This window comes from Ipomoea triloba, chromosome 6, assembly GCF_003576645.1.
Source record: "Ipomoea triloba cultivar NCNSP0323 chromosome 6, ASM357664v1".
Taxonomy (NCBI): domain Eukaryota; kingdom Viridiplantae; phylum Streptophyta; class Magnoliopsida; order Solanales; family Convolvulaceae; genus Ipomoea; species Ipomoea triloba.
Genome location: NC_044921.1, coordinates 3,180,061 through 3,192,664, shown reverse-complemented (window position 1 = coordinate 3,192,664; position 12,604 = coordinate 3,180,061). Strand labels below are relative to the sequence as shown.

Below are 12,604 nucleotides of genomic sequence, written 5' to 3'. Positions count from 1 at the left end.
AGTTCTAGGAAAGGATTCTACTCTTCTTAACCGAATAAAATCAAAGTGTTACCTAGTATAGAAGAACTTGTGAAGGCAATGGCTATGGAGCTCCTTGAACACAAAAATGAAGATGAAATCTTTCTCTCTCTTTCCTCTCCAAAATTAAATGAAGATGAAATCTTTCTCTCTCTTTCCTCTCCAAAATTTCGGCCATAATGGGAATGAATGGGAAAATGGAAGATCAAATTTCGGCCATAATGGGAATGAATGGGAAAATGGAAGATCAAAGCTCTATTTATAGCAACTTGTAAGATAAGGATGAAGAAGCTTGGAGAGTAAGTCAATATGTTATATCTTGTAAGATAAGGAAGAGGATGCTTGGAGATCAAGTCTCAATTTGGAGCTTGGAGAGTAAGTTTCTATCAAGACTTATCCAATAATCTTCCTTGCAAGACTTATTCCATAATCCATCCTAGTTAATTAATTAAAAATTACCATATGGTAAATAATGTGACACTTGTCACAATTCCATGGTGTGTCTTGTAGAGTAAGACTTCCTTGCTAGTTTGGGATTAAATCAGATATAGTTACGGTAGAAAATAATTTAGGGACAATAGGGTGGCTGCCTAGGTTCTAGAAGAGACAAAATAAAATTAAAACATAGATGATATCAGTCAAATAATTGGTATCAAATTGAAGAATACATGTGTTGGCAGAAAGAAATTGGCAGAACACTGGATCCGGATTAAAAATATTATTGGGAGTATTTGGTAAGGTATTTTGATACCATTTTCTTCAAATATGCAGTTAAGCAAGTCTAGAACCTACATATAGAATTTCATAGAAATCTAAGGAGTAGAAGTATGGTTTTTGAATTTCTTTCCAAAACTAGTCCAGAGAGAAAAATTCTGGACAACACACTGCCAAGGGCAAAAACGTAATTTTCTGTGTTTACTCAAATATCCAAATGACCAAAACTTTTTAAGGATATCAAGTACTATAGGTTGGGGTTCTAAAATAAAAATTTCAAGTAAAACGGAGTTCGGGAAAGTATGTTTACCGAATAAATCTTTCGGACTGCGCCGAGTTGAAATTTTCTAAAAAAATGAATAGTTAGAAACACTTTTGGCTAAAAATCATTTTGTAACAAAAATGGTGAATAAATTTCGGGGTGTCACATTTACCTTCAAAGAAGATCAAATACATCAACATCAAGGTAATTTCGCATCTTTTTAACCCAGCAAAAGCCTAAGGTTCAGACTGTGTTTATTGGACCTTTTGTTACTAAACTGTGCATCGGGTTAGGCCTACTGAACCAGTTGATGGGGGAGAGATCCGATGGTTATACAATTTCTTTCTCCGTGGGTGAGTTCTTTGCCGCTGAACTAAAGCTTGGAGGTGATGATGCACCTGATCTAGAGGCTTCTGATGAGGATGATGATGAGGACGAGGAAGAGAATGAGGAGGAGAATGCTGCACAGGAGCAAGGCCCTACTCCAATGGATTGGGCCACGACGCAAAACTTTCATAGACAGCTCCAGGAGGAACAAATGAACTATTGGCATGAGCAGCACACATGGCAAGAAGGCCACTTCACATCCATCTCCGCGAGATAGGATGTCCACACCGAGGACCTCAACCGCATGAGATAGGCGGTGGAGGAAAATGATAGGAGAATTGCCGCTCTTGAAGCTAGATTCGACAGGCAATTCCATCCCTTCGGTGATGAGTGATGCCTTCCTTCGATTTTTCTCGGTCCTGACCTCTTGACACTTGATACTGAGTTCCTTGACTATTGGTTACTATGGTTGCTAGCCCCATCTGAACAATAGGATCCCTATGCGCGGGGTTCCGACTTTTATTTCCTTTATTTCTTTACTTTGCTTCATTTATCTTTATCGCTTTATGTTATTTAATTTCCAAATGCTTTACTTTTTCGCATTTCTATTTGAATAATTCTACTTATTTATATGCTTTATTATCTAAGTTTTTTTTAATTTTATTGCTTTTATATTTCTATCAGCTTATAATAATTGAATAGTACTCCGAAAACCTTTTTTTGCATGTTATGTCTCCATTTCTTATAGAGCATCTATAACGGGAGCAGGCCTATGCTGGAAGCTAAAGTGTGGAAAGAGGGATGCATACTTGGTTTATCCTCTTATCCCTTTTCTAATTTTAAACCCCGTTTTGATCTTTAAAGTGTGGAAATATTTTCTTTATAGCTTTGTGTATGAGTATACTAAAGTTTACCATGATTAATAGGATCGTTTGATGCATACCCTTTATCCCAGAGCAATTTCCAAAGTGTGGAAAGGGATCTTTATTTGTCTACCCTTAGAATCCCTATTTCATTCTTTTACCCTGTACGTATGGAAACATCGAGGACGATGTTTACTTTAAAGTGTGGAAAGGACACACTTCGTGCTTTACATGCTTAGTATTAGAAGTTGAAGCTCTTGGGAATGATAAGCGGGTGCATTTGCAGTTTTGAAAAGAGAGTTATTATTTGTGTTATCTAGGGAGAATTTTGACTGGATGCCCAAAAATTTTTACTCTCGAAATATCTTTAAGGAAGTTACTTTTCGCACCCATGAGAGTGTTTAGAGCCAAATAAGTTTATATTCTTGCCTGCTTGCATGATGTTCACCTCTTATTTACGTAGGACCTTAGTCAAGGATCTTTCGAAGTGGGAGTGTGCACTCTTTAATTTTAGAAAGATAAAACTAGCAAGGTCCAGAATTGAACTAACCTTGGTAGGGCATGGGGCAAAAGGTGAGCCTAATGGTGAGCTAAATGAGAAAACAAAACCCTTGAATCATAAATAGAAAAAGGCATGAGGGGTTGACACGAGGAGAAGTCGAAAAGGCAAAAGGCCAATCACCAAAGAGTTTAAAATTGAGGGAAGCCAATTCGTTGGGTTGTGTCCAAACCATAGTCTTCGGTAAGCAAAAAGCTTTATCTGGAGTCGGTTGTTCACATAAAAAGATCCCAAGAATTGAGAAAATAGAGCTGAGGTGAGCCGCTTTGCTAGGATTCGAGTACCCATTGCACTGACCTTCGAAAAAGCATGGATCTCCATGTGAAGTCGGGTGGCTCGATGACGTTATCCTAGGAAGTGAGAAGAAAGAGGGACCGCGCTAAGCCAAAAGCGGTGAGTAGTCCATGCCCCTACCCTCATTTACATTTACGTTGGGCTTTGGCGTATAAGGATGGAAAGTTGATTAGCTAGTGCACATCGTTCCCACTAGTAGGATCGGCTAGAGGCCCTATTTAAATAAGAAGGTGAACCAAAACTTTGGAAATGCATGCTTGCGTATGGTGCGAGAAGTGTCATCCCTTGTTTTATTTGTTTTATCTACGAAAGGTTTTTATTTCCCGAAAATATTTCTTGAGTTGCTGACATCTGACCAAAATCCTTTGTAGATAACACAGATGATTTCCCCCGTTTCAACAGTCTTAGACACCCATTATTTTGACTTGCCAAAAGCTTTGTTTTGCATGAGAGAGTATCTCGGAGACTTATAAGCTTAGAGAGTCAAATGTCTTGCTTGAGGACAAGCAAGAAACAAAGTGTGGAAAATTTGATAAGACTCCGAGATACCCTTATTTCAGGCACATTTTAGGGTGTTTTATCGCGTCTATAGCATCCTTACTTGGTAAATTATGTGCATAAATGCTTGAAAATCACTAACTGATGCAGGAAAGCTACTTTTAGCTTAAAAGAAGTAAAACAGGAGCCCCGGGAGCAAATAGGACCAAAAGTTGAGCTTAAAGAGCAAACCAGGCAAGAGCGGAGCCCCGGAGGACCAAACTGGAAGGCCACACGCGTGTGAGCAGGCGTGAAAACTTTCCAGAAGATTCCCACGCACGCTCACACGCGTGTGAGATGCGTGGAGACTGTGATGCGCGAATTTCAGCTAGGGTTGTCATTTCGGAGACTATTTAAACCCCTTTGATGAATTTTCAAAGGAGGATCCCAGAAAATCAGTTTTCCTTTTCTTAGTTTTTCCTTTGGAGAACTTTCTCCATTTTTCTTAGTTTTTAGATTAGATCAATCTCCATTGTAGAAGACAACAAGCTTGGATTAAAGATCTTCTTCTCTCTAGGTGACCTCTATTTCATTTCTATAATTTTAGCTATCTTGTTCTTGGATTAAATTAGCTTTTGCTTGCATTTCATATTATGAGTAGCTAATTTAGTCTAGGGATTTGGATTGTGTGATTGAATATTGCTTTTGTGATGATCTTATTTCTATATCTTGGATCTATGAGTTTGTGTTGATGGATTATCTATTCTTGTCTTTTGATTGTTGTTTTGATGAGATCTTGTTTGGATTTGGCCAATCTAGATGAGAGATTGAGCTCTTGACTCTTTCATGTCTTTGATTAGAGTTAGGATTTGAAGCTTGACACAATCAAAGTTCCTATGGACTTCTTAAGAATAGTAGGATAGTGTGTAGCTTAAGTGTTTGATAAAATTCTTCTTAGAACTTTGGATGCTTGAAGGCACTCCTAAGTCAAAGAAGCCTTAGTACACAAAGGGTGGAAAAGGACTAAAACAACACACTCTTGAATAGACAATATCCTAGCAATCCTAATCCATGACCTTAGACACTCACTATGCAATATTCATGAACACTATCAAATCCCTACCCCTTTTACACATTCCAAAATCACTTTTACTTTACTCTCTCTTGCACTCAAACCAACCAATGAACTACTCTCACTCACAAATTCACCCTTCACCACACTCAAATCCAATGCATAATTCAATAAAGTAAACTCCCGAACGTTTGACACACCTCCACGTCCCTCCTTCGAGACCAACACTCGGGGAGTCACAGACTTTCCGTTTTATCATAAATATCTTTTGACACTTCACCCTATGCACGCAAGTGCTGTCATGTTCCCAATTAGAATAGTTTGTTGTGGGTAACATTTGTATTTTATAATACCATGTCCTCGACAACTTGTATTGAAAAATGGGCATGCTTAACAAACCACCTAAAAATAATCACAATTAGATTGTGTAGATTAAATTTCCTATTGGAACTCATTTTTAAAAAGGTGATTTTGAGACATGCCTCATTATGAAGGAATGCCTTACACCTAAAAGTGTATGTCATTATCTCAGTTAAAATAACATACGTCTTGTGCACGCAAAATTTGCCCATATATACCAAAACTCTTTCTTTGCCTACAATACATTAAAAATTAAAAAATTTAATATACTAAAAAAATAAACATTTAGGGTGTGTTTGGTTCACACATGGAATCGAAAGTGGAGTGAAAATCAAATACTTGGTAATGATAACGGGTTTTGGTGAAAACATTTTGCAACTTTGGTAGTAGGGTGAAACTGAAATGATTTTAATATTGATTTTTGGTTGTGTATGACCTTATAATGAGAATAAATGTTTTTAAAAGTACAAAACAAAAATTAAAGGCAATTGATCCTAATATAATGACATCCAAAGCATCAATATGAACAAAAAAAATCAAAACAAAAATCTAAAAGTACTAATCCAAACTTAAAAATTAGATTACCAATAAGATGGAATGATACTTCTTTTTAATTAGGGAATGCGATTTTTAATTGAAGGATAATCAAATTAAAAAGTTGTCAACCAAACACTAATAACTATGATTTTGGATTTTCATTTCTAGTGTGTAAACCCATAAACCAAACACACTCTTAGTGTATCAAAAATGAATTCTATGTCAGTGGTCCGTGATATGATGATTGTTTAAAAATAATGCATATTAAAAAAATAACAATATAAATATATTGATAGTATAAATTCATATATATAGTGTATGCAGACCCCATTAATAAAAGAACAATATTGTTGTTTACGATTTGAAGAATCGAAAGAAAAGTATTTCAAACAACGTACCGAAAATTTGTTTAAAATAACCACACATCAGCCCTCCAATTGCAACTAAAACTATGCAAGTCTTAACAATTGTCCATCTAAATTTTAGGGTAAAAATGATAATAATAAGTTGTATTAAACAAAAGTGATCAACAAACTACCTATTATCTATTATGTATATGTACTGTTGTGTTGTTTTCCAACCGTAACCCTCCCCATGTCTTTTCCGGTACAGTGCTATTTATATTCCATCACATATCTAATGTTACATTAATTGAATATCTACTACATAACTCTTTTCTTATCTAAATATGGTGTACTATCTTTTAAAACAATATATGTGGTATGCGTGTATCATGCGCACTGTTGCAAAAATCGACCGCCCAGGCACCACCTAGGGGCTAGGCACTCCAAGACCAAGGCGAATTGCTCCCTAGGCGGCCGCCTAGCGCCTAACTTGGCTGACTGGACGAGTTGGCGGCCGACTCAGTCGAATTCGACGAGTTAACTCGCCCAACTCGGTAAAGTTAGTCGAGTTAACTTGGCGAGTCGGCCTTGTTAAATTTTTTTATTATATTTATATATATTTAAATTTATTTATTTATATAAATCAGAGAAGCAAGGGATATAATATATATATATATATATATATATATAATATAATATAATATATGACATACACCCACAAACATGCATTATTTTTTGTTTTTATAGGTCGCCTCCTAGGTATCGCCTAGACCGCTTAGGCGCTAGTCTACCACCCGACTAGTGCCTAGCGCCTACTGCAACCATGATCGTGTGTGCGTCGTTCGTGCGTGGTGCATGCGCTGTGTAAAACATAGTCGGCGGCACTCGGCAGCAGCTTGGACTCGTTGCAATGAGCAATAGCTTGGAGACTTGGACTCTTGGAGTAGCAAACCTGGAGAATGGAGAGATTAGAGACTTTGGTCTTTTATTCCATAGGGTTTCAATTTGAATTTTAGTATTTTAGTTTTAAACTTTTACAAATGTGTTCAAATGTTTACTTGTAATGTTATATGTTCTACTTTTAATGATTTGTTAGATTTAAAAGATTTAGGTGTAAAAAGATAAAAATGAAAGTAAGATAAATATCTAAAATTGAATAGAAATAAAATTACAAATTATTGAAAATTTCTTTGTAAACAACATTTTGAGTAGAGTTTAAAAAAAACTCTACGTTCCCCACAAATTAAAACTTTAAGACCATCTGGATGACTAACCATTGAAACTGCTACATGCAACTGTGCATGATTGAAAACTGGTTTTCTTTTTAAACAATCCTACATGTCATAATGTTTATCCTTGACTTTTGTTGATTGGCATGGCATATGACAACATAAGAGGAAATTGCTTCCTTTAAAATTTAAAAGGAAGTCTTGGATCTAAAGGAGTCAATGATAATTGTGGTATCAAGATAGTTGTACCTGCATGGTGTCCACATAGGATTTTGGCTTCAATGACATGGTTTCTTAATTTGGACACGATCAATCTTGTTCCATTACAAAGACCCAAAGAATGATCAATATTTGATAAGCACTATTTTTATATTTAATTTAGATTAATTCTTATAATAAATTAGTTTTATTTATTTTACATTATATTTATTTTAAACATTATTTTATAGTTTTAGACTAATACAATAATTATGTTAATAATTATGCCTAACCTAATTAATTTAGTTGTTTTGTTATTTCAGCAGCCGCCAAAGCTTAAATTACTTTATCATTTATTTTCTTTTGTTATGTACGTAGCTTACAATTACATACAGCATCGACTTCTACGAGGATTACGCGACGAACAACGGATTGCAAAGACGACGTCCACGAGTCGGCGATGTGTGATTCACACGACTTCCGTGATTTCAGCTATGCACTCCTACGACGAAGGACTGCCACAAAATGCGAGAATCTTCCGGCCGCAACATTACTATAAATAGATATGAGATGGTTTTCCTTTTTCACCAGACAACAATTTGATCAGAGAATCAATTTGTATTTATTTTGTAAACATCTCTACAATGTACTGCTGAATTCTTATTTTTCCAATTCGAGGATTATGGAAGTTTGATTCTACAAGACCATTAAGCTTTATTTAGCCTAAATTATTCTTTGCGCTTTATTATCTGTGTATCTTCTGTTATATTCATATATATGAATTATTGCTTGATTAATTGTTGCAATATGGTCCATTGTTCAATTGTCAAGTTATTAAATTGCTAGTCAGAACCTTGAATCCGTAATTGTTTAAGTGTTTTGATGTTGGTTGCAAATAGCACAATTTGATTATAACTAATTTTCAGTTTGTGTTATGAAGATATATAGTCTAGCTTAAATGAACCGAGCTTATGAGTTTGTTGGCTAGGATTGGTAGTCTTTCTAATTCGATAATGCTGGTAGTAAATTAAATCCTAAGAGCTTGTTTAGGGTTGTTTATTAGCTAGGGAAGTAATTAAAGAGCTTGTTTTAATTACCGACGAAGTAAGGAAAGACATGTTGTTAGAGCTTGTTAATAACCATAACCAATCTAGTAAAGAGTAAAGTTAGTTTGGCTTGCATATTAATATCTGTCTTGTTTGAATTAAACTGATATTATTCCTTGGGTTGGATACCATTTGCCATTGACATTTACTTGATAATTATTTGCTATTCGATATTATTTTACATTGTATTGTTACTTTTTAAGTTTCTATTCCCATTTCATTATTTATTAAATCTATTGCTAAAGATAAGTCTAACCAGTCTCTGTGGATACGACCTTAGTCATCGCTATTACAATTCATAAGAGTAAGTATTTATTATTTGTTGGTTTCGACACCCATCAAATTTTTGGCGCCGTTGCCGGGGATTGGTGTCAATTAGATTTATTTTTATGCCACGTTCTTCTCGTACGGGTCAATTGCAATACGATCCTGAGATTGAGAAGACTACTAAAAAGTTAAGGAAGGAGACTAGATTGCGTAAAAACAAAGTGGTTTCTTCAACATCTGTTCAATCAACTACCACAACCGAATCAATTGCATCTTGTTGTGATTCCGAAAAAGAGTAAACAATGGTCGAAAATCAAGTAGTGGCTGAAGAACAAAGAACTTTAAGGGAGCTTTCTGTACCAAATCTGAATCAACAACCCCTTTGTATTCAACATCCTGCCTTAGAGGTTGGTTTTGAATTAAGGTCAGGTTTGATTCAACTACTCCCAACATTTCGTGGTCTTGAAAATGAAGATCCACATAAGCACCTAAAAGAGTTTCACGTGGTGTGTTCGAGCTTCAAACTGCAAAGAGTGACGGAAGATCAAATTAAACTACGTGCTTTCCCATTCTCATTAGCCGATAGAGCAAAGGACTGGTTATTTTACCTTCCTTCAAGCTCAATAAACACATGGGATGAAATGGTAAGATTATTTCTTGAAAAGTTTTTCCCAGCATCACGAGCTGCCAGCATTAGAAGGGAAATATGTGGTATCAAACAAAGGGACACAGAGACTCTCCACGAGTACTGGGAACGTTTCAAGCAACTGTGTGCAAGTTGCCCTCAACATGGAGTTTCTGAACAGCTCCTCATTCAATACTTTTATGAGGGATTGCTTCCCATGGAGAGAAAGATGATGGATGCAGCTAGTGGAGGTGCTATAGTGAACAAAACTCCTCGTGAAGCTAGAGATTTGATATCGATAATGGCTGCCAATTCACAACAATTTCGATGCAGACAGGACACACCTTCTAGAAGAGTGAATGAGGTGAACATTTCTTCTCTTGAGAATAAAGTATCTCACTTAACTACTCTTGTTCAACAGTTAGCTCTAGGAGGTACCCATCAGGTGAAAGCTTGTGGAATATGTGCTGCTACTGGACATTAAACAGACATGTGTCCGACACTTCAATATGATTCTTGTGAGCAAGCTAATGCTGTTGGAGGCTTTCCAGGCCAACCACAAAGAAATTATGATCCCTATTCTAATACATACAATCCAGGATGGAGGGATCATCCAAATCTCAGCTACAAGCCACGTCCACAATTTTCACAGTTTCAGCCTAGACAACCCATTCAACAACAACCTTCATCTTCACAACAACCATCTTCTAATTCAAGTATGTCATTGGAAGATATTGTTAAGTCACTTGCAACCAATACACACCAATTCCAGCAAGAAACAAAAACAAGTATTCAACATTTAGAAAGTCAGATAAGTCAGTTAGCGTCTACCATGAGTCGATTGGAATCTCAAGGTAAGTTACCTTCACAAACTGTTGTAAACCCAAAGAAAAATGCAAGTGCAATTACCTTGAGAAGTGGAAAAGAGTTGCCAAAACCTACTCAAGTGAGAAGCAAACACAACCGAGATGAAGAAAATGAAAAAGAAGTTCACCCACCCGAAAATGATCAAAATATTGTCAAAGAAAGTCCAGAGACTTTGGTAATTCCTCCCCCTTTTCCTAGTAGATTGGCAAAATAAAAAAAGGTGGAAGAACAAAAAGAAATACTTGAAACATTTCAAAAGGTTGAGGTAAATATTCCTTTACTTGATGCGATTAAACAAATTCCTCGATATGCTAAATTTCTCAAGGAGTTGTGCACCAATAAAAGAAAGTTGAAAGGCAATGAAATGGTAAGCATGGGAGAAAATGTTTCAGCTGTTTTACAAAAAAAGTTGCCTCCTAAATGCAAAGATCCAGGTATGTTCACTATCCCTTGCAAAATTGGAAATGTTAATGTTGAAAGAGCAATGTTAGATCTAGGAGCTTCAATCAATGTGATGCCTTTATCTATTTACTCATCTTTGAATGTTGGTTCTTTAAAAGAAATTGGTGTCATTGTTCAACTTGCTGATAGATCTAATGTTTATCCTGTCGGGGTTCTAGAGGATGTTTTAGTACAAGTTGATGGATTGATTTTTCCTGCTGATTTTTATGTGTTAGATATGGAAGAAGACAATTCACCCAATTCTTCATTGATATTATTAGGAAGGCCATTTTTGAAAACATCTCAAACTAAAATTGATGTGCACGATGGTACACTCACAATGGAATTTGATGGTGCACTCATTAAGTTTAACATTTATAATGCCATGAAATATCCTGATGATGTGTCATCTGTTTCTCTAATAGATGTTGTTGACCCTCTCGTGCAGAAAATTTCTTATTTGACTGATAATGATGCCTTAGAGGTTGCACTAAACATGAATTTTACACCAGATGGATTAAAGGAAATCATGAATCACTTTTCTTTGAATTTTGAGTTGCAGGATATTGTTCATGAGTTGGAGTCACTAAAGCCAATTAAATGTAATGTTCATTATATTGAATTGCCTACATCTAGCACAAAACTCCTGCCTTCTATTATACAGGCCCCAAAGATAGAACTGAAACCATTGCCAGATCATCTAAAATATGCATTCTTAGGGGATGGAGAGACTCTTCCCGTGCTAATTTCTAACAAATTGTCTACACTAGAAGAAGAAAAGTTGGTCCGAGTGCGTAGAGAATATAAGAAGGCTATAGGTTGGACTATAACCGACATTAAGGGATTGAGCTTGTAACCCCTCAGCTATTCCGATAAGTTTAGGGTTCGAAAAATATTTTTTTTAGGCTATGACATTTATGAGAAGATCTCTCGGTACTTCAAAAGAATTTTTTTTTTTAGACTAGTTATTAATAAGCTGCGATCTACGTACCGGTCATGAACCGAAAAATTTTAAGGATGTATATACAGTTCGAATTTTCCTAGAAAATGGATTATTAAGTATGATACGATTAAGCCTGAACTTCCTATTTAGTTCAAGTGAAAATTGAACGGACTGTAAGAGTGAAATTGTTACGGACGTTCGTACCTGTATTTCGCGAGATACCGGAAAATTCCCGATTTTAGCTGTTAATGACGGGATTATTTTTAGAATAGTTTTGGTATTAGAATTTTCCCGAATTAAGTTGTAATCCTGCGAACCTTTATCTGATTTAATCCCAAACTGGCAAAATAAATCCTACTCTTCATGATCTACCATGGAATTTTGACAAGTGTCACCCTTATTACCACATGGTAATTAAATATTAATTGTCACATGGAGGTATGGGATGATCATACTAGTTGGCTTAAGCTTCAAGTTATCATTCCCATCACCCCTCTCATTTTCGAAAATCAAGGAAGAGAAGGAAGAGAAAAAAATATCATCTTCCTCTTGGATCCAAGAACTCCATAGCTATTTTCTTCAACACAAGTGCTTCCATAATAGGTAAAACTTTGGTTTTATTCGGTTAATATGACTAGAATCCTTCCTAGAACTTAAGTTTAAGCTAAGGGTTCATGAAAATGTTGTTATTATGGTGACTTTTGTTTAGGATCTTCAGTGAAAAGTTTGGAGGAGAAGATCACCATCTTTCTACGGTCTTAAAAATCTACTTGGGAGGTAAGGAATCTCTTAAGTTGGTTTAGTCACTTGAAAATGAACAAATGCTAGTAAATTATGAGTTTAGGAATTTTATGTGAAAATTATGTGTTAAGTTTGTGGATCTACTAGTTGGCTCAAGAAACTACACCTTGATTTTTTTTGGTAATTTTTGTATACATGTTCATGGCAAATTTATGCATGTATATGTTGTATTTATGTCCATATAAGCTTAATTTATGCATGTATATGTTGTATTTATGTCCATATAAGCTTATACTATGCATGTATATGTTGTATTTATGTCCATATAAGCTTATACTTGTGAAAATAGTGGAAAATCGA

General features: G+C 35.6%; 1 protein-coding gene across 1 annotated transcript; it reads left to right on the top strand.

Annotated features, from left to right (window-relative positions):
- Nucleotides 1–9,742: 9,742 nt before the first annotated feature.
- LOC116023362 lies at nt 9,743–11,416 on the top strand. Its single transcript, XM_031264359.1, has 2 exons — nt 9,743–10,294; nt 10,340–11,416. Exons 1-2 carry the CDS (start codon nt 9,743–9,745, stop codon nt 11,414–11,416), a joined length of 1,629 nt encoding a protein of 542 aa, XP_031120219.1.
- Nucleotides 11,417–12,604: the final 1,188 nt, after the last annotated feature.